Source organism: Solanum dulcamara, chromosome 9 (assembly GCF_947179165.1).
Source record: "Solanum dulcamara chromosome 9, daSolDulc1.2, whole genome shotgun sequence".
Classification (NCBI taxonomy): Eukaryota; Viridiplantae; Streptophyta; class Magnoliopsida; order Solanales; family Solanaceae; genus Solanum; species Solanum dulcamara.
The window spans coordinates 41,259,571-41,283,088 of record NC_077245.1 but is presented as its reverse complement, the minus strand read 5'-3'; the positions used below and the strand labels follow the sequence as shown (position 1 = coordinate 41,283,088).

At 38.5% G+C, this 23,518-nt stretch overlaps 1 protein-coding gene across 1 annotated transcript in view; it reads right to left on the bottom strand.

Annotated features, from left to right (window-relative positions):
- Positions 1–253: 253 nt before the first annotated feature.
- LOC129902291 (bifunctional aspartokinase/homoserine dehydrogenase, chloroplastic-like) overlaps positions 254–23,518 on the bottom strand; it is a 36,011-nt gene continuing 12,746 nt past the window's right edge. Inside the window, exons 10-18 of the mRNA XM_055977461.1 lie at positions 19,251–19,349; positions 18,855–19,049; positions 17,018–17,100; positions 16,100–16,325; positions 15,750–15,895; positions 15,460–15,595; positions 14,541–14,624; positions 14,366–14,458; positions 254–825 (exon numbers count right to left, since the gene is read on the bottom strand). Coding sequence (XP_055833436.1) covers positions 580–825; positions 14,366–14,458; positions 14,541–14,624; positions 15,460–15,595; positions 15,750–15,895; positions 16,100–16,325; positions 17,018–17,100; positions 18,855–19,049; positions 19,251–19,349 — 1,308 coding nt within the window. The 3' untranslated portion in view covers positions 254–579. The remainder of the gene's footprint in view (positions 826–14,365; positions 14,459–14,540; positions 14,625–15,459; positions 15,596–15,749; positions 15,896–16,099; positions 16,326–17,017; positions 17,101–18,854; positions 19,050–19,250; positions 19,350–23,518) is intronic.

Sequence of the window (23,518 nt, the reverse complement as noted above, 5' to 3'; positions counted from 1 at the left end):
TTGCGAACACGATAAATTTCATCAATCCAATAAGACCTGTGTACCAAGGTTATGCTCAAGATGTTTTTGCACAAATTCCTTAAACAAGGAAAAAAATTAAATGGCGTTGTTGAAGTATCCTATTTGTGCAGATCTCCTAATTTGAAGTAATGCAAAATTTGGAAATTATCAAAACACAACTTTGAGACTCTCTCCTTAATGAAATTGCAACTATGAGCTCATACAACAGATTTGAGCAAAGGAAGCACGAATATGGAGTAATTAACTCTAGACAGTCGAGAGAAACAATGCCTTGAACACTTGATTGCATCGAAATACATCACCAATCTACTTTACTAAAAAGGGAGTATCCCTGCAATATATGTGCATCTCGGCCAAAATACAGCTTAATCAAACCAATTCATAAATGAGCAAGTTACAATAACTCCTATAGAAGAAGAGGAGAGCCTAGTCAACCTAGTCACAGAGTGAGCCACACTTTTGCTGAAACTGCAACACCATTCATGTGAAACATTACAGTGGCAGAAGAAAACCTGATGGTACTCAGAAAGGCAGATTAAGTGGATCGCAGTAAATGAATTATGATGGAGCGCCAAGATATGATGCAAGCCGCAAGATGTCACAGAATACTCCACCGGCTGTCACATCAGCCCCAGCACCAGGACCACGCACTATTAGAGGTTGCTTCGCATATCTTTCAGTTGTGAATGCAATTATGTTATCTGATCCAGAGAGTTGTGCAAATGGATGCTCTTTGTTGTATCTTTGCAGCTCAACAGTCCCTTTTCCGTTGACAACATCCACAACTCCAACGTATCTCAAAACCTTCATCACACATCAATTTTTCATATAAAAATGGACAAATACAAGAAAGCAGATCATATAATACATGCAAAGTGACCTACTCCAACAAATGGTAACAATTTTGAGACGGAAAATACTTTGTCATGCATGTGCAGATGTGCTGCTGCTGAAATAGATTGAACCACACAAAGATGATGCTTGTGACCTAAACAACCATTACATTAGACAAACAATTTCTAAGATCTCCAGGCATCTTCCAGCAAAACTTCTCTCACTCAGTTTTTGCCACAAAAGATTGAATCAAATCAGTAACAGCTCTACATTCTATGAATAATCAGGCAATTCTTTGATTGAAATGCAAAATGAATCAGCTATGCAATAATTTTTAACGAGTGAAATACGCAAATATTTCATGCTTCTCTCTTTCCTATTGTTCTCTATCTTATTAAAAGTTGTATTACATCCTAAATTTAACTTCCACGTTCAACATAGTACAGATATTAAAATGGCATGGGAAAAGGTGTGTTTGCCAAAGTTAGAAAATTATCGTCAGCTTCAGCATTTTCAAGAGTATAGAGAAAAAGTTTGAATGTGAAGTGTCAAATGAGTCCCATGTAAAGTTTCCATAGTTGTGTAATGTGTGGGAGAACTTCCCATTCTTGGAAAATGATTTTTTTTGCAATTGAAAGGCAAACATCAATTTCTGATGGAAGGAGTACGAGAGTAGGTTTCTTTCAGAGAAGATAATACGATCTCAAAAAAAAGAAATGAAGAAATTGTGATAGTCTAAGGAACAACTTGAGAGTTCCTGAACAAATACCCAAAGAGAAGAAGAAGTAGCAGTTGACTGATTTCAAATTAATTCCCCAAAAGATGATTACAAAAGGCTAATGAGCCCAGCTTATATCTAATTGAAATTGCAAGGAATGAGAATTGGTGGTAGTAGTTATAACTAATTGAATCCAGCACATGCCTCTCATGTGTGTTGTAACAGAATTATGAGTTAACTTCTCCTAATTACAATCTAATTGGAAAATCAGATAGAAAAGATACACAACAATGCCTTAGAATCCTTGTCCTCAAGGATGAAAATCTGGAAACTTCAAGGTGAAATCCTGCATCTTCCCAAGTACTATCCTCTTCTGAACTGTTCAGCAAGTTGACAAGCACCTGAGCGATAGCCCTCTGCCCCTCTTTGGGGCCATCCTCCTGGCTAAGATGGACTCAAGTGCTAACAAAACCTGACCAGAGTCTGAATGAACCTCAGGAAGGTGAACTGAAGCAATGTGATTACCTAGATGCTTCTTCAGCTGAGATATGTGGAAAGTGGAGTGAACTTTAGATTGAGGAGGCAAAGCCTACGTATAGGCAACAAGTCCCACTCTAGCAATAACCTGAAATGGTTCATATAACTTGGCTGAGAGTTTCTGAAAGGAGTGATCTTTGAGGGAGAACTGTCTGTAGGATTGAAGCTTGACATATACCCAATCACCAATGGCATAGGACATGTCAGTTCTCTTCTTCTCAGCCTACACCTTCATCCTATTCTGAGCCCTGAGAAAATGACACTTCAAGGCTCTCAAAGTGGCCTCTCTAGCCTGTAAACTTCTGTCAACAGTCTCCAAGTGGGAATCAGAAGGCATGTAGAAAAGCAAGGGGGTGGTTTCTGGCCATACACTACTTCATAAGGATTCATCTGTGTAGAGAAGTGATAGGTGGCACTGTACCACCATTCTGCTAATGGTATCCACTGCAGCCATTCCTTAGGTTTCTCAAATGTCATGCAGCTGAGGTAACACTCAAGACCCCTGTTGACAACCTGAGTCTATCCATCGGTGGCGTTGGAAGTCAGCAATGAGACCTTCTGTAGCTTGAACAATTCCATCCAGAACTTGCTAGTAAAGATCACATCCCTGTCAGACACAATGGAATTTGGCATACCATGTAGTCTGAAGACAGTGTCCAAAAACACCTTAGCCACATCTAAGGAAGACTAAGGGTGCTCGAGGGTCATGAAGTGAGCAGCCATACTGAGCTAATCCACTACTACAAAAATCACATTCTTGTTTGCAGCTTTAGGTAGCCCCTCTATCCAATCCATGGAGCTATCCTGCCATACCATATCAGGGATGGGAAGAGGTTGGAGTAGGCCAGGTGAAGGAAGCAACATTCTCATGTTTACACCTCTGGCACACCTCACACTCCCTTACAAAAACATAAACATCCTGCTTCATTTTCTTCGCATAAAACTCCTGCTTGAGACTCTTCAAGGTGGCAGAAATGCCTGAATGACCCCCTATTGAGCTCCCACGGTAGAAAGCAATAAGTTGCTTTCTGATGTTAGGATTGTGGCCAACCATAATCTTACCCTTTCTACTCAGTATGCCCCCTTGCAATTTATAGTAAGCCTTGTGAGTAGTCCCTGCATTGATTGCTTGCAGTAGCTTCTGTAATTGAGGGTCCTGACTCCAAGTCAGCTTGACCTCATCCAGTAGGGCAACCTGCACACCAGATATGCTAAACAGCTGGGGTGGCTCCTCTTTTTATGGAGAAGGCATCAGCCGCAATGTTTTCTTTCCCTTTTTTATAAGAAATGTCATAGTCATAGCCAAGCAATTTCACCAACCATTTCTGCGGGCTAGGTGTTATTTACCCTCTACTCCAATAGGAATTTAAGGTAGTGATGGTTTGTCTTGATAATAAAGTGCCTTCCCAACAAATAAGGCCTCCACTTCTGTACTGTAGTAACTAATGCCAACAACTCCCTTTCATAGACTGACAAAGCTTTGTCATTCATGGATAAGCCCCGACTAAAAGAAGCAATAGATTTGCCCTCTTGAGTCAACACTGCTCCAATGCCATCTCCTGAGGCATCAGTCTCTACCACAAACTCTTTAGTGAAATCAGGAAGAGCAAGGATGAGGGCTGATGTAATCAGTTGTTCAAAAGCCTGAGTGGCAGTGTCAGACCAACTGAAACTTCCTTCTCTTTAGCAAGTCAGTGAGGGGTCTAGCAATGCTCCCATAGCCTTGGACAAACCTTCTATACTATCCAGTGAAGCCAAGGAACCCCCTTATAGCTTTAATGGTTGTTGGTTGTTGCCAACTGAGAACAGCATAACCTTCTGGCCATCCATAGCAACACCATGCACTGAAATGATGTGTCCCAAGTAATTAACTTGAGTTAACCCAAAAGCACACTTGCTTTTTTTGACAAAGTTTGTTGGCTCTCTGTGTCCTGAAAACCTCTCTTCCAAGTGCAACAAATGATCCCTCTAGCTAGAACTGTATATCAACATGTCATCAAAAAATACCAGGATGAATTTCCTGAGATAAGGAGAGAAAACCTGGTTCATCAAGCTTTGGAAAGTAGAAAGAGCATTGGCTAAGCCAAATGGCATGACCAAAACTCATAATGTCTATGGTGTGTCGTGAATGCAGTCTTGGGAATATCCTCCTCAACCATCCTAATCTGATGGTAGCCAGACCTCAAGTCCAGCTTTGAAAAGTACTCAGCGCCATGTAGCTCATCCAGTAGATCCTCTATCACAGGAATTGGGAATTTATTCTTCACTATGCTGTTGTCCAACTCCCTGTAGTCTACACACAGCATTCGTGTACCATCCTTCTTTTTTACCATCACAATTGGAGAAGAATAGAGGTTAATACTATTCCTTATAACTCTGATTCAAGCAGTTCCTCCACCATCTTTTCAATCTCATCCTTCTGAATTACAGGATACATATAAGGCCTAATGTTTTTTGGTGAAGTACCCTCCTTCGGTAAAATCTTGTGGTCATGTTGTCTAGAGGGTGGTAGTTCAGAAGGAACTTTAAAAAGATCCTCATACTTATCTAACACCATTTGTAAGTCTTCAGGGGTTGCAGGGTCTTCTACCTACCCTTCCATAATCAAGTGGCTATCATCTATCTATGGGGCCAACAATGCTTTGCTGGAATAGTTTAGCAGCAGGAGGTTGGAAACCTTTGAGACACCTTCTGTCCGATGAGAGTAAACTCCATTTTTAGCTACCTAAAATTCCATACAATGTCCCCCAGTGTAATAAAACATTGTGTGCCCAGCACCATGTTACAACCTCCAATAGTTAAAACCAGCATATCAGACTCAAACACCACACCTTGCATTTTCTAAGTTAACCGTTTACACACATAGTTGTTGTTGACTTTGTTCCCATCTGCTACAGACACAGCAAAAGGGTTAATGGTTGTCGAGCAACACCACAACCTATAAGCTGTGTTGAGGTCCAGAAAGTTGTGAGTACTTCCTGTATCAATCAAAACTTGTATGGCCTTTCCCTTTAGAGATGTGGTGACCCTCGTAGTTCTGAAGTCATATATGCCATTCATAGCATGCACAGACAGATATGGCATGATGAATCCTTCAGAGTCAGTAACCAACCCTTGGTCTATCATTGACAGCATTTGAGAAGGATCTATCATACAGTCTTCTTCATTGATCTCTTCCTCCATAGACAACTCCAATTCAATTGAAATAGTTGTCTTTTCCTCTTACATATATTACCAACAGTGAATTTTTCATCACAATTGAAACACAATCCTGTGAAACCCTGTGGTTTTTTTTTCTTGCATAATATATGTAACGTGGCATTGTTATATAAGGTGTATATGACTTGGTATAGCACATCGGGAGAATAATACTGCAAATGTCTGGTAATATCAAGAAATTGAACTAAAGTTTTAAGTAAAAGGAATCCCTTAAAAAAAAGGTTCGTGGTTAAAGAAATGGCTCAGGTAGCACCCCACCTGTTCGGAAGGTATAAAATAACTTGCACCTTCGGGATAAGACTAAGAGTGTCTAATATGCTAAGAATAATGTGTTATGAGGTATTATAATAGCACAATGGTCGTATGTTACGTTTTGAAGTCAAGCTAGTTGCAAAATAAAGGTAGGCAAAAGTTATAGTTAATTTTTTAAAAATTTGGGTCAAATGTCTCAGATCATTTCTCTCAATATATAAAGAGTAATGGGCCCATGACCTATCAAATCGAAGGTCTACAAGTCTAGTTTGCAACCAAAAAAGGGCACGTCAAACCGACATCAGAGTAAAAAGTTATAACAATTTTACCACGGACTGTTTAAGCTGAAACCAGGTACGAACCGAGTCGGGTCAAAAATTTGGTCAAGTCAGCATTTGGATGTTTTAAGCCATCAAAACATTTCATTTCGGCTCATAAACAGTGAACAAACTGAAGAGAAGGTTCCATGGTGTTCTTGAATGATTAGGTGTGTTTTTAGCGATTTCTATCATTAAAGTTTGCCCTCGTGCCTAGAAACGCGATCTCTACGCGTGGCAATCGTTTTCCCCTTCCATTAGCTACGTGTTGAGCTATTTTTGGAAGATAGGACTTCATAGTTTATGGTGTTTTTTCAAGCTTTACACTTGTTTTTCAAAGGTATCATCTCGCGACTCTTTTATGATCGTTTTTATGAAGTGCTACAAACGTTTCTCCAAGTTATAATCCTATGGCAAATCTGCCGATTTAAGCTCAATTATAAATTGTTTATAGGTGCGTATAAGCTGCGTATATATAGTGTTTGTGAAGCTTAGGATGTAAGGAACAACTTTCGTGAAGGAACTACGGGCATTCGAACGTTCGTTGGAAAAGTATGTTAAGGCTAAGCTTCATCCTTCCTTTTAGCATGAATTCTGGGAAATTCCTAAAACGCCAAATGTGATATTTTACTATTCTATTGCTAGGAAGACTTTCTGTGAAAGGCATTGTGATCGCAGGTTAAGTATTTTCATGATGCTATTAGGTTGATATTTCACTTGTTCGGCTAAATAGGGTATTCGACATATTTATATGTCATTTTGTCGGCTTTCTTGACCATATGTCCATATGTATGAATTCTTATTCGTCTTTGGGTGGTGTGACTTAAAAATATTATGAAAGGCACTCAGTATTTGCGATCAGTCCTTCTTCCTTGTTAAAATGTATTTTAAAAACTTTAAAGTAACACGTCGATTCCAAAAATCTCAAATATAATTTTCACGTTTAAACTACTAAAACACTTTATTTTTGAAAATTTTGTCTTTCACTAATTATCAAGGAATCAGGAACAAGAACTAAGTGAAGCACATTAAGCTCTTTATGAACATCTTCAGGGTTAAGTTATCTTTCTAAAAAGTCGAGTTAAGTTTTCAAGCTTATTTGAAAAACATATGAGGTTCCACGAGACATTTGTATGTGATACGAAAGTGATTATGAGAATAAGAGTACTAATGAGCGATTGGCTAAGTTTTTGTAATGGCCTAATATGTGCATTCAAAGTTCATATCATACATGGCATGTTATGCATGGACTCTGAGCTATAATCGAAGGTAAGGGGCCTATGCCCAGAAGATTATATTTATTGTACAGATGGCCACAGGTTGGCAATATGATGCCGGTTAGCTACCGGAAGAGACCGCCATTGCTAGCATTTGGTTGAGTATGTCATGCATTTGCATCAGTATATATATATATATATATATGTAATCACAACATACTATTACACGAGCATACCATGCATGTTTGATTACTATGAGGTCAGTTGTCAACCATGGAGGCTATCAGAGTTTCAGTGTCGGGTGGTATCTCGATTACCCTTTTTACAGTAGCTATTTATGATTCTACTTTCTGTCTTACATACCAGTACATTTTTATTCGCACTGATGTCCTGTGGCCGTATCCTGGGGACACTTCATTTTTGTTTCATGCGTGCAGGTCCAGTTCGGGATTCTAATCGACCCCTCCATTAGGATTCTGGGTTCAGCTGTGAGTTGGTAAGCTCCACCTCTTGCTGGAGCTTTCATAGGATGATTATTTTTGTTGTACAGTTTAGGTATAACCGGGGCTTTGTCCTGACAGTGCTTATGACACTCTTAGTGGCTATTGTGGACACAGTATTCTAGGTTTCCTTTTTACAGCTTTCAGTCTCTAGCCCATAGGCTTGGCATGTATATATATGTGTGTGTGCATGTATGTCTTCAATTACGGCCTCGTCAGCTACCTAGTACTTTATCATTTTGGCTTATCTACCTTTGTTTATCTGACTTATTGTTATTCAAGTCATGACTTTAACAGTCCAGACTTATATTTCAGATGTTGTGCTGCCCAATCTTTTGGGCCCCAGTTTAGTTAGCTAGTATGTTCAGTGGCTAACTCAATCGAATACAGTATCGAGTGCCAGTAGCGCCTCCCCTAGTTTTGGGGCGTGACAAATCCCTTTGCTCTCCTTTCATCCATCTCAGTAGGAGTCAACAATTTTGATCTAAGGATTACTTTGGTGAGTAACTTAGGCCTGGGAAGGGTTGGTTTTGGTTATGGGATGGCTGGTGGTAGGTTGGGAAAATGCTGGATTTCTGTAATTTGATCTAGGTAGGGAGGGGCTGGAAGGGTAGCTATTTTTGTTAGATGGTGGTTGTTGTAAGGCTAGGGTTTGTTCTTGGATTCTGGCTAAAGCTAATAGCCCTCTGTACAGACGGGTGTAACACCCCGTATTCTCCATATGATAGTTCTATTCATATGACACTTGATATAGCCTCATCGTGTAGGTGATGGACCATGTTTTTTATATGAGTAGTGCTGGCTTAACATAGATTGGAAGGTGTTATAACGCTTTGCACATTTCAGCATGTATACTCAAAGTTAACCTTGACGGAAGTATTTAAACTCGAGGTAGTAAGGTGGTATTTGGATTTAAACTTTAAAGTGAAGTGTTAGGCTAAAGCAAAAGAGATTAAGATTTAGAAATGGAATAAAATAAGTTGTTTGCTTGACTTAACTAAGCTAGTAGGTGACAATTAGGTGCATCACCTACTTAGACTTATTGACCAGCCTAAGGACCAAGTAGATGTATCACCTACTAAAACACTTTTGGACAGATTATTGGGCCAAATACACTACCACCTACTTGCATTAATTCTGGCCCAAGTTGAATTGAAAAATAAAGGGAAAATGGGCAGCCAAGGCCTAATAAACATAAGTCCACAAAGGCCCAAGTAAAAAGTCCAAGTAGGTGCATCACCTACTTGATAAATTATGGCCCAAAATAAGTGTGAAGGTCGGCCAAAGAAGTTCTCTTTAAAAGTGATTGAGATCAGCTCATTTCACTCATTTTTAACTTGGAAAAAAAATCTGATTCTCTAGGGTTCTCTCTTGTTTTCTCTTAGCTTCTTATAGTAGTCATAAAATACATTAGGGTTCTTAAATATCCCTATTTTTAAGCTAAGATTGTAGGAGAGTTCAAGCACTTGGAGGGTATAAACTAAGAGAATAAAAATCTCCGCCAAGTAAGGTACACTGCAATTTTCTCCCTCTCTTGTGCTTGAGTTAATTAGGACGTTTGGTATGTGTTAGTGAACTTGGGATTGTTCCTCTTACATGGTGTAATCTTGGGGAGGATGTTGTGGTAGTTTGTGCATGTTGGGACAGCCATGGAGGGGATTCCCCTTTAACTTCAATTGTGAGTTCATTGGAGTATTTTAAATGTAATGTTAATTGGAACTCATTGAACAATGGTTGGATGCCATGATTTCAGATTTCTTCTGCCACACTATGATGTTTAGCTACTGTTTTAAGTATATTATAATAGAGGTGTATAGCTGGAGGTGTGAAGAAGTTATGAGGACTTCTTAAAGGACAAAACGTAGAGGATGGCGATATACCACTTAATCGAGTATTGCATGAGTGTGCTGCCCGCCATACTTTGGTATAATATTTTGTATGTGTTATGAAGTCCAAGGAGTTTTGTGGCTCCTTATAAGAAGGTTGTATGGTATATAGACGTAATTAGAGGAGAAGGGAGGGAAAGGATACCCTTGGTTTGATAAAGTATGGGTTTACTGGTTTACTGAGATCAAGTAGCGTAAATCTGTTGATTAGCTACTACTACTAATTTTATTACTTATTGCATTGTAGATTAATAATCTAAAAGGAAGGAGGTTAATTCGTTGCACTATCCGAGTGGTACATCAAGGTATGTATTTGATTCCATATTTTTTGGCATGAAATCATTGTGTGACTACCAACAAGTGAGCTTCCTAGGTGCTCTTCCAAGTAAAAGATACATAGTGGCAGCATACAATCTCCAACGTAGCTAACATTCTTTTTTCCCCTCTTTCTTGTGTGTCAAAAGACCTCGGTATGTGCTACTATTAGATCTGCAGTTTTACTTTTCCAAGCACTAGTATGAAAAATGTACTTTCAACAGTAAGCTTCGTAGAGTCAATTGTGTCATTTAAACTCCTAAGTTATTACATTGATGTCACATTTGTTCCTTATGTCGTTGTACTGCCTTAAGTGATATTCCCATGTCTTATACTATTGGTCCATAGTTCCAAAGCTTAAAAATGATCATGACCACCAAAATAACAATTTTAAAGATTAAAGAACGAGGAGCAATCTGTACAGTACGGGTGGCAGCCCAGGGGCGAAAGCCTAGGGTTGATCCCAATTTGTGAATAAGGGTGGCAGCCTAGGGGCGAAAGCCTAGCATGGGCCAATCCCATTTATATATTTATGAGTACCGCATCCCAAGGGTCTAAATGCCTAGCATGGGTCATCCTCTCTTACCACTGATCAGTTGGTCATTTGTATCACATGCCTTACAAAGATTATAAAGCACAGAAGAATAAAGAAAAGAATATAACGCACATGATTCCACAAGAATAAACAAAGGTATTTATTCTAATTTATACATTGAGGTATTGATACTGGATTTATTTGAGTTCTTGATTTACATATGCTACTTCCTTACATATTCAGTACATTCTTTCGTACTGACGTCCCTCACGGGGGACGGTATGTTTCATGCCACAGGTACAGGTACTCCAGCTAGCAGACCTCCTCAATAGGAGCACACGACACTCAGCTAATTTTGGTGAGCTCCAAGTTGATTCGGGGCTGTACAGAGTCTTTGGTAGATGCATTTTGGTATTGTATATTAGTTATTACGGCAGGGCCTGTCCCGACCTAGACTAAGTTTCTCTATCTTATAGAGGCTTTGTAGATTCATGTATGTAGTGAAGTTATGTTTGGTTCTGTAATGACCTTGAGGGTGATTTTCGAAAATTTGTACAAAACACGCGTGAACAGTAACACGCGTGAACAGTAACTTTTTGGGCAGAAAATGTCCCTTTCTTCCCATTTCAATATTTTTCATCATTTGTTTGAGTTATTGAACTCTTTGAGGTGATTTGAGAAGAGATTTTCGAGGCAAAGTGTTGGGTAAAGTGATTTTTGACCTAAAACCTTCCTTTTTCATTAAGTTTTTGACGATTATAACTCTTAAATGTTAGTTTCAAACCCCAAAAATCTTTGTTTTTTCCCTAATCCGAATTTAAGGAAAATTGTGATTTCCAACTCGTTTTGAGCTTTATTTTTATGGGTTTTTCAACCATGAGTTCCTTATTACCAATAGAATGGGATTGTTCAATAAATTTCCAGATTTGACCCTTTTCGAAAATAGTTAATTTTTGGACCATTTTACCCCCGGTTCCGAAACCTATCAATATGGGTGTCATTGGACTCCTTGTGACGTGTATGTTTCATTGTTGATAGTGGGTTGTCATTCCGGGCGCTGAATTCGAGAGTTGCTTGTCCGGTGGAGGTATTCGAGTGCGGTTTCGGCAATTGAGGTAGGTTTGGCTATCTTTCTTTGAGATTGAGATGGGGTAATTAGTCATTCATATGTTATAGACTTTGGGATGGGGTTGTAGTATGAGTTGAGAATGTTATATATATTGTGATGCCCGTGTGGGGGCTTATTTATTAATGTGTTGCCGTGTGGGGGTTTATTCGTATTACATAGCCCGTGTGGGGGCCTTATTTGTTATCTTATTTGCTTTGAGAGCATGTGATTTGTGATTTGCCTAAGAGAGAGGCTTGAGTATATTATTTGACTTGTGATGCCGCCTGAGAGATTGAGTTGGGTTTTTTGAGCATACTTGAGTATTGAAATATTGTTGAGAAAGGGGTGAATATTTAAAAGAAAGTGTTTCCTTCCCGTTACTATTTATTGAGGGTGAATATCATGTGTAGGTTAAGTTTTGAGAACTTTGAACCTTATACCACATGTGAGTTGAATATTACTTCCATGCCATATGCGTTTTGATGCATTCATCCTCATTCATCATATCATGAAACATGGGAAGTTGAGAAATATGGAAATTCTTTTTGAGAAAGAAAATGAAACACCTTTAAACCTTTGTATCTTGAGTCCCTGACCGAGGCAGTTTTCCGGCAGGGTAGTGGATGCATTGTGATTTCAACCTTTGTATCTTGAGTCCCTGACCGAGGCGGTTTTCCGGCAGGGTAGTGGATGCATTGTGATCCCTTGACCACGAGGAGGTGGCAAGGATAATGAGATATTGTGATTGAGGTATATGGTCTGTGAGACCCCCATGGGTCCTGCTTGGTAGCATAGCTCAGCAGGTGTATACGACAATCTTGATTCCACCGTACCACCACATCATTGCATCATCATATTGCATTGCATTACATTGATATTTGTGCTGCTTGAATTATTTGATTAATTATGATTATGAGCTGTTATTATGGGTTTACTTTACTCGTGCCACTATATATATAAAATGGCGGCACCGATGCCGAAGTGGGACTTTTCTGTATGCAGGTGGAAACGTTCCTTAGTTTATTTCACAGGTTTGATTAATTCCTTCTACTCAGTCAGCTAAAACCTACTGAGTACATGTGAATTGTACTCACCCCTACTTTTGTATCCCTTTTTGATGCAGATACTAGTCGGGGTACCTCACGTGGCAGTTAATATTCTAGCGGATTGTGTATTCTTAGATTAGTGGTGAGGTCCCAGAATTCGAATCGTCACTAGTCTATCTTTATTTTTCAGTCTTTTGTATCATTCAGAGACTTATGTTGTATCTTCAGATTCGAACCTTGTATTAGATGCTCTTTATACTTATGACACCAGGTTTTGGGATAAATTCTTCATTGTTTTTTTTCTTTTTATTTAAATCGTGGCATCACTTTCCCCTTTGGGAGTCTTGTATGAGTTTTATTTTTAGGGTTACACATCAGATTGGGTTTTGAGATGTGTGCCATCATGACCTCAGTTTTTGGGTCGTGACAGGTTCCTTGACAATTGTGGTCTCAACGGCCAAATCATGTACATAAGTTATGTCCCTAGGTATGTTGGCCTTTCCTACTGTATCTTATATACGTATCAAGCTTCATGATTTTCATATTTATTTGCATGGTAAGTACAGGTTGTAAGCTAGTTCTCCCGAGTCGTGAAGGCATCGGGTGCTTGTCCGTCTAATGGGATTTGAGGCATGACAACGGGGGACCTAGGAGCAAACATCTTCACAATTAGCCCAATTTCAAGCTTCAATCCCCTAATAAAACAGCCCACCACATAGTCATCTGCCAATTCTACTCTAGTTAACAGTTCATCAAATGTATCAACATAATCTTGTACAAATGATACTTGTCGAAGGTCTGTGGAATCCCCCGTAGGATCATCAAACAGCTCTGTCCCAAACTTGGAGTAGAAGCATTTCACATATTCTCCCCAACTTGGAATCCCCCGTAAGGTCATCAAACAGCTCTGTCCCAAACCTGGAGTCCAACCATTTCACATATTCTCCCCAACTTGGACATTCCCTGGTAAGTCGATTCTTCACGTAGGTTTGATGCCACAACAATGCTTTTCCCTCCAATCAACAAGAAGCCAATTTGACTTGAGAAGTTGTTGGTATCTCATCCACTTCAAACAACTGGTCACATTTGTACCGCCAGTCTCACAACCCACAACCATCAAATTTGGGAAATTCTACTTGATAATTCTGTGTGGGTAACTGATATTCCTCCCCTCATTACTTCAGGCCTTCTGACTCCATTTTCCCTCACAGGAGGCAATTCTCCATTTTTCCCCTTGTTAATTTCAGGTTCAGCAAGTTTTCCTGCTGACATAGCAGCGATCATCTTTTTGATCTCTCATCCATGGCCTTCGTGACCTCCAAATCAACTGTTCTGCCCGATTCTATCACAGATCCCACTACTCCATCCATGTAGCCCTTCAAATTATCGATTTCCCTTCTCATCTCTTGCATTCTTGTACTGTGATCACCCATTCCACCAATCCAAGGAGCGATGGCTTTGATACCAATGATACAATCTCACAGAAAAAAGAAGAAATTGTGATATTCTAAGGAACAACTTGGGAGTTCCTGAACAAATACCCAAATAGAAGAAGTAGCAAGTGACTGGTTTCTGATTGATTCTCCAAAAGATGATTACAAAAGGCTAATGAACCCAGCTTATATCTAATCGAAATTGCTAGGAATGAGAATTGGCGGGAAAAGTAGTTATAACTAACTAATTGAATCCAGCACTGCCTCTCATATGTGTTGTAACAAAATTCTGAGCTAACTTCTCCAAATTACAATCTAATTGGAAAAATCAGATAGAAAAGGTACATAACACAAGATGACCATCACAAAACAAAGTATCTGTAACATTCAAGCTCATTTCTGCAAAACTTAAGTCCAGAGTACTCACCTCCCCAGTGTCTTCAGCCTCTTGCCTCTGCGCAGCCAACTGTTGATCAAATTGTGGCAACTGCTGCATAAATTCCTCGGGAGATGCACTAGCCTGAAAAAAACAGCCAAAAATTACTTTATGGGGGAAAACAGCTATCTAACTAATGCTGCACATAATTAAACGAAGAACTCACCCTTAATGGTTCAGGCACAAGGCTCTGAATGGGGATATCTGAAAGTTCTAGCTGTAACCCACTTTCCCTAGCAAGAATTATCACCTGGAACAGGGAAGCCATTGTATAAGAAAGTATAGAACTAATAGCTGTGGAACCAGGACTTGTTTTAATTTTTTATGTTTTGGATGACAAGGAAAATCTGCACAAGTAACAGCATCAGCTGGACATAGTATATGGACAGAAACAAATTGATCAGTATGGTATTTGCAACACAAATTCATGACTTAGATTTTCATTATACAGGGACCATCTTTAAGGATAAAATCAGAGTATTATACTCTGGCCATGTAGTGCTCCCAAGATGTCATTTTCTGCAGAATGCAAATCACAGACTTAGTGGGAAAATGGAAATGATGAATCAGTTTACTTTAGGCTACCGAGGATATATCGGAAACGGACTCTCTACCATACAAAGATAGGGGTAAGAATCTGAGTACATCTTATTCTCCCCAGACCCAACAACAACATACCCTGTGAAATCCCATTAAAGTGGAGACTGGGGAGGGTAGGATGTACGCAGACCTTACCACTACCTCGTGGAGGTAGAGAGGTTGTTTCCGAAAAACCCTCGGCTCAAGTGCATCAAACTCGACTAAAAGAGGAAGAAAACAGTGAAGAAAGCATAACAGTAAAATATAAAAAGTAGTATAACGTCTACACGAAAGGAACAATACCAACAAGTAATGTGATAATCGAAACACAATACACAATATATGACAGTAGATAACAAAGGAAAGACAACACTCTACCCCTATTAACCTTCTACCCTAACACCCCAAACCCCACTTGTGGAATTACATTGGGTATGTTGTTGTTGTTGTAGTTATTTAGGCTATCAATGAAAAGAAATAAAATACTTGAAACCATCACCAAATACCTTTCTGGCAACATCTATTCCAGATAGGTCATCCCTTGGATCTGGTTCAGTATAACCCGCCTCTTTTGCCTCCTTCACAACTTGGCTGAACGCCCTTGAGTTTGTAAAGTTATTGAATATGTAACTCAAAGTTCCACTGCAAAAACGAGAGAAAATAAACTGAATACGAGGAAACCAAACTAACAAATTTTATTTCCCATAGTGCATGAGATAGTGAAGCATGAGTCACCTTATCAGTAACAATTTTATATTTAGAAATTTGCAACAAGTGCAAATCACAATGTACCAACCTAAAAATGCCCTCAATCCGCAAGATCTTGTCCCCAGTTTCAAGAAGTCCGCGTAAGGTGCTAATGATTGGTAGACCAGCTCCAACGGTAGCTTCATAGAAGTAATGAGTGTATGATTGACGCTGTAGAGCTCTCAGCTTCAAGTACTGGAAGCAATTACGGAAAGAAAAATGCAATACTCAACTATTTCATAATTTTCAGTGAAGAGAGAAATACAACACTTCCAAAAATTGTCATCTTTTCCCTCTATGATTGAGTGGAAAGAAGGTGAAAGCAAAAAATTACCAGAAAATGATGAAAAGTTGAAGATCTATTTCCAGAAAGCGGGCAATATGAAAGTACTTAGTTACCTGGTCTAGCGGTCCTGAATTAGCCTTTTTATTCGGGGTGACAACATGTATTCCTCTATGCAACCAGCTAAAGTAATGGCTTGCGATATCAGAGTCTGCAGTGCAGTCCACCATTACAGTGTTTGGGATAAAATGATTGCCACGTACATGGTGAACAAACTTATTCATGTCGGTCATTTCTCCTTTTACACTTAGCAGCTCTCTCCATCTTGACAAGTCAATACCCCTGTCAACATTGACAAGAATGCCTTAGCATCATAATCCTAAAAAGCATTTAATATTATCAATAGACGATATGTACAGCATTTATAACCAGCCAGCTAAGAAACATTTGAAGTGTCATCCTTCTGAGTTGAAACTAAGTTTGTATTTTCTTTGTTAATAATTCTTCAACAAACTCCCTCGTATTTAACACCAAATCAATTATTTTAAAAGTATTTCTAACCAAATAAACCATTCAAACTTTTTTTTCTTGTTCTTTTTAATAAGCCATTCAAACTTTATTCTTATCCCTTTTTCCTAGTGAAAGGATAAGATGGAAGGAAATTTAGAAGACTATATTTCTCCCCTTAGATTGACTACAAATCTCAATATTATTTTACTGAAGCAATACAAATTTCGAAATTTGACTTCCATTATTCTGCGACCTCAGCAAGCAAGGTTTACAAACTGTCATGCAAACCAAATCATAATAAAACTTCTCTTGGAGGATTAACTGCAGATAACTTAGTTCAAACAACAGAACAACTTAGTTCTATTTAGTTCATCAATAACTTGCAGCATGCTTAAATGTGCTGCTCTTTCATCTTTTATTCATAAAGTGTTTTTTCCCAATGTCAAAGCTGGGCCTAAGGCCATATTAGAAGCATAACATACATCAGTGAGCATCTAAAAGAACATATGACTTTCAAGACTTACGACTCGCTCAGTAGCATTGTCCTCGTTCCAGTTATACCCATCACACGTAAGTCAATGTTGAATTTCTCCTTTAAGACAGCTGTCTGCCAAAGAAAGAAAATTGTTGAAGCGCTTTTAACCAAATTTTCCTTGAAAACTTGCCACAAATTGCAGAAGAAATTAACCGGTTAATTAGCACTCTAGTTTTGTATTCCTCAAGAACCTGAGTGTTGCATTCACAGCACTAATGCATAAAAAATCATAATCAATTTAACCCAATATAATTCTAAGCTACTGGGAGAAAGACCAGGTGTTTGAACTTGAAGAGATATGCAGGCTTGCAGAGTATTCAACTAGTAAGAGAATAATGAAAGGTTTTCCTATGCATGCCATATTGTCTTTCCACGAAAGTTCTAACCTTTGAAACAAGTCATATACAATATTTTGATAGTGTCCTCAATAAATGTCAAACAACATTCCAACAGAAAAAAAAAACTATGATGGCTCCATGACATCAAACACAAAAATACTCTGGTTCAGGTCCACTTCCAAACATACTAACAACCACAACAAGTGAACCAGATCACCAGAATATTCCTTACTGGAACTGTGGCATTGCAGAAAGAGACCCTTCAGAAAAAGAAGAAAACAATTAAGCAATAAGCAGGAAAACATGTATAACAGGCATGCAAACTTGGCCATCATATCCTGATGTGTTTCTTTCTACTTATGCTAGTTCTTATGTGTTTTACTCGCTTCTCTTGGTTCCTACTTATTTCTTTTCCAGGAGTAAACAAAGGGGGAAAAGATAAAACAAACAACATCAATTTGTTGACCACGGCTTATATCTAGCAAAATGGTTTATGAAAAGATATTATTAATTTAAAAATGAGGGGCAACGTGCCATAACCTGTGAAAAATATTGTTCCTCAAACAGAAGAATAACATTTGAAACATCCTTACAAGCAAAAGACCTTATCAGACAGAAGCTAACATAGACATAAAAGTTTAAAATAAAGTGTGACTTGTTAGCTGATATTGTGTAGTGTTAAAAAAATTGAAACAGTTAACCACATCTTCCGGCACATGTAGAAATAAGGAGAAGTAAACTACTACAACAAGAAAGTTTTTAAGAAAAGTAGAATGACCTGCAGCTTGGAAATGCTGAAAGTCTCAACTAGATTAGATCTTTAGAAATTTAATGGATGGGGAAAGGGGAACAACTTTCTATATAAAAGAAGTTAATAAAGCAATAAATATAGCAAACATCACTCAAGACACTAAAATTATGAATAAAAATCAGCATACTAAATGTTTGTAAGCCACTAGCAACAAAGGAAACTCCATGGCACAAAAAGGGAGGAGAAAAGAGTGATCAAAGAACAAGGAGATTCTAAACGATACATGACCAGAAATTAATAGCCAACATCAAGCAAATGAAATCATGTCAAAATTGAAATTTAAAAGCAAAGTTGCAAAAGGCAGGTAAAATTTCAATTGCAGTAGGTTAGAAATCATTTTATTGTATAGTTTTATGTGCTAATCAAATTTGAAAGAAACACCTATTGTTCAGAGCTGAACAGATAGAAATGTGAAATTGGACTTGGCCTTCCTCTGACGATAGTTATGGGCTATGTTCCTGAGATCAGCCTTCAAAATTCTGGAGACTCAAAATATTACTGAGGGGCATGGAGGGAAAATCAAAATATATTCTAGAAACAGTCATGGATATTAATATTATAAAAGAAATGATAACCAAAGATTAAAAAGTAACTTAAAAAGTAACTACTTAATTTCAATTGGAGAAGTCAGAGCAAAACAGGAAAGATCAAATTAACAAAAGGTTGAATTGACAAACCTGATCCTTTAATTGGTCAAGCAATGTGCCTCCAATCAATCCAGGTCCAACAATGCCCACAGCAATTATTGTTCTTGACAAATAAAATTTTGAGTGCACAGCACGTAAGGCTCTTACACAATCTTCTCGCTTAACAACTACTGTAATGTTGTACTCTGTGCAACCTTGAGCTATAGCACGGATGTTGATATTAGCCTGCACTAAAATGCTACTTTTTGAAGACTGACATTCAGAAAAATTACCAGGATCCAATATAATTACATTATTCATATTATAGTGGTTTGTATAACTTCGCATGACATTTTGTTTGTGCTACTGTTGTTTTCACGAGATACAGCCACATACATAGTCACATAGAGAATTTTTTAGATAGATAAGGGTAGAAAATTGTCAAACCTTTGCAAGTGCAGTGAAAAGTGTAGCGCTGACTCCAGGAGTGCTAGCCATTCTCTGACCAACAGCTGCCAAAATACTACAATTCGGAACTACTGCAATCTGAGAAGAATTGAAAATATTAGCAGGTTGTTTAAAAGGTACCTTTAATCAGGTAGCTATAGTATTATAATGCAACACCTCGGAAGTTGGAAATTTGATTTGGAAAGAAAGTTGCAGAAAAGTTGTTAGTGCACTGGTTCTACGAGCCCAAGTACGGACCGTAGATGGTTGTACGGGCCATGGAAACCAGTAGTGGTTACAGCCTTGAAGGCCTGGAAAGTGTAAAGTTTCAGATGACTTTTTACGAGCCAACAGTACGGCCCGTGGTTGGGTTCGTAGATCATGCCACTGGACTTCAGGAAAATTTGGATTTAAGGATAGTTTACGAGAGGTTGTATGATTCGTATAAGGTTCCACAAACTGTAGACATGGCCATAGATAAAACTTCAAAAAGTGGAAACTTACCTTGCACAGGACGAAAGGTTGTACGGATTGTGGAAGTGTTTACAGACCGTAGACTGATCTGTAGATTGAAGCTCTGAAACTTCAGAAATTCAGAGAGTCGCCTGCCTTTTACGGACGACCAGTATGAGTCGTAGAACCCTTTACGAACTGTAGAAAGGGGTCGTAGAGTGAACTTCAAATTTCAGAATTTTTCCTCCCGTCTTCTACAGAACACTTCAAGGACCGTAGAAGTTTATACGGCTGGTAGAACCTGCCAGACAGTTATTTTCTCAGGGCTAATTGGGTCTTTTCCAACTCTTTTAATATCTAGACTCGTCGTTTCTAGACTATTCCTAAGCCCCATAACTGTTTTTACACTTCAAATTTCTCCCATTCACTCATTCTCTCAAAATCCCAATGGCTCTCAAAGTCTTCTCCAAGGTTCCCTCAAGGTGATTCTAGAGTTCTTCCAGCTTCAAGTCTCCCCTTCCAAGTTCAAGGCTAGGATTCGTCAAGGTATGTGGAAAATTCATCAATGGGTTCTTCTTCACCCATTGAGTCCCAAAGAAACCTCAATTTCTCAATGTATGATTTTTCTAAATTCTAGGGCTTTCATGATTCTTCCATGGTTCAATTGATTTTAACTTTACTCTTTTAATATCTAGACTACATCGTTTCTAGACTATTCCTAAGCCCTATAACTGTTTTTACACTTCAAATTTCTCCCATTCACTCTCATTCTCTCAAAATCCCAAAGGCTCTCAAAGTCTTCTCCAAGGTTCTCTCAAGGTGATTCTAGCGTTCTTCCAGCTTCAAGTCTCCCCTTCCAAGTTCAAGGCTAGGGTTCGTCAAGGTATAGAGGGAATTCATCAATGGGTTCTTCTTCACCCATTGAGGCCCAAAGAAACCTCAATTTCTCAATGTATGATTTTCCTAAATTCTAGGGCTTTCATGATTCTTCCATGGTTCAATTGATTTTAACTTTACATGTAACGATTGATTTTATTATGCATGATCTGATCATAATTTAATGTTTTCAATGATTTTTACATGAACCCATGTCCTATGATTATTTTGATTATGAAATCAAGCTTTGAGATTATGCATACATTATGAATTAAAGAGCTGCCTGTAGAAATCCCCTCATAGAACTCCTCTCCGTCTCTCTCTCAAACACACACACACACAGCAGCGATGGCTTTGAGGTTGTGTGCATCCAAGCTTTTCAGCTCCTCCCAATCCGTCTTTTCCAACTCAGGTTAATTCCTGCCCCTTTTATTCTTGTTTTTTTTTCTTCATTTTTTATTGCATTTTTAAAATGAAGTTGATAATCCCACCAAATCAATCGGAATGAATATGTTCTTTCATGTTTGTTTAATCTATTGTGATTTTTCTTGGAAATATGTGCTTTGATGGGTCTTTATCTTTCTTTAGATCTATTGATTTTCTTGGTTGTGAACTTCTCTGCTGACCTACTTGATTGAATTGTAAAATCCCCACTCTGCCCAAGAGAAAATAAACAGAAAAGTTTTATGTATACCACATATCATTTCTGACCACATATGTTTGCATACAGCGGAAAAAAGAAAATCTTTCGGGACAATGAGGTGTAGCGTGACCGAAAGATTGCAGGTTCATTGGTGATCAGGTCCATCACACAAGTAAATATACGTGGTTGACAAGTAATAAAGAGATAAGTAGAGTACCGATCCCATGTGGATGTGTTGTTAACTATTTACTGAATACAAATTATTTATTCCAAGAAGTGAGTATATCTAAGGAATACTACAACGACACTATGAAAGAAGCAACTAAAGAACATGAGGAGAGTTCAAGGGAATGTGAGATCCTAGGGTTATGGTAGCTAACAATTCTGTTGAGTTATCCATGAGAATTGAGTAATTAATTTTTCTATTGCTTATAGACTCTCCCGAGACCTTATTTGCCTATTCAAATTACTCTTAACACATATATCCCTATGGAATTATCATTAATAAGAACATAATTATATTTCCTTTATCTGACCAAGCAAGCCGAGTAGGTATATTTCTATTCTAAACGCAAATCCATTTTCCGATGCCCAGGTTCAAGAACAAGTCCTATCCAATCTTTTATGAAGTATATAATTCCCTCTCATGAGTTCAATTCTGGATTAGTAGATAGTCCCTCTAAGTCAGCTACACAAAAGATAATTGAGAGCAAGATTGAATAACTAAATCAATATAATCAAGTCAAGTATCAAACTACAACAATCATGTAGCACAAACCTAAGAACTAACAAATTACAAGAGAAGAGATAGAATAACGCTTAGGATCGACGTCGCTTGAGCCGTTGTTCTACCCCTCATTGGATCTCCTTTTCCTCTTCGGTGTTTCTCTCCTTTAAACTAGTATAATCCCCTAAATATGACCCAGTGTTGTGAAAGGCGGTCGCCTCGAGGCAACGCGACCCTTCATCACCTATTAGCTTTGTAGTGAGGCGATCTTCAAAAGGCAACGCCATGGCGACAATGGCGACAATGGCGACAAAGGCAAGAGGCGACAAACGCAAGAAAGGCATCGCCTTTTGTATTTTCTTAAAAAACGGCGACCAATTTAGACTTTTAAAAGTTAAAAGGTAATTTTAGGATTTTTTCTTTCCAAATTTGCACAATTGCACTCTTAGACTGTGACTGAGACTCCGACTCCAACTAGTTGACTTGACTAGACTTCTCCAGCGATCAGCCAGACTTTTCCAGCCACTCCAAAGTCCAACAGACATTAATCTGCTTGGACCATTTGAATTCATGAAGTTTTCAAATGACTACGGAAAATCAATTCTCTTGGTCATTGCCTGCTGTATTTCTTGATTGCGCTCCGTGTCCTCAATTAATCTTCTTCGTACAAAGTAGCAGTAGCCCACCACTGCTTGTGCTATCCGGCAAACAACAGGATCCTTTTCCAGCGAAATTCTCTTTCTTACTTTCTTCTTCTTCTTTCTTTTTTCGTTTTCCGGTGAAATACCTCCAGATCTGTTTAGATCGGACCTAGATCTAGTGGTTTCCGGTGAGATCTTTCCGGCGAACTTTCCATCGAATTTTCCGGCGGCTAAATATCTCCGAGCCAGGTTTTATCTTTCCTCTCCTCAACTAATTATTTGAAGTTTGATTACTATTCTTCTTTACTAGTTCCTACCTTTAGTGTTTTAGTTATTGTTATTCACTTTCCTTCTTCACTTAGTGTCTAAGGTTGTCGATTTGCATATTAGCTAGTGTGTGTTGTCTCTTTATTATACATTCTATCTTGTCAATTATTATCTCGTTGCTTGTATTCTCTTAATTTATTTGTTATCAGTTTTTTTTCACTTTGTAGTTCATATCGTTTTAGTGGCTTTGGTTACTGATGGTGGACTAGGGTCATGTCCTCAATTGGGGTGAAGGCGAGGGGAAATAGCAGTAAGAGGGAGACGGATTTTCATAAGTTAAGAGTAGGATTGTGGAACATAGGGTCGCTTACACGAAAGTCCATAGAGCTAGTAAAGAGTCTTAAAAGGAGAATAATTAATATAGTCTGTGTTCAGAAGACTAGATGGGTAGGTTCCAAAGCTCGGGATGTGGACGGATTTAAATTATGGTACTCAGGAGGCTCAAGAGATAGAAATGAAGTAGGTATTCTAGTCAACGCGGATCTTAGGGAGTGTGTGGTAGAGGTAAAGAAGAACAGTGATAGGATGATGTTTATTAAGCTAGTTATAGGCAGGCTTTTTGTGAACGTTGTTAGTGCGTATGCACCCATGTGGGTCTGGA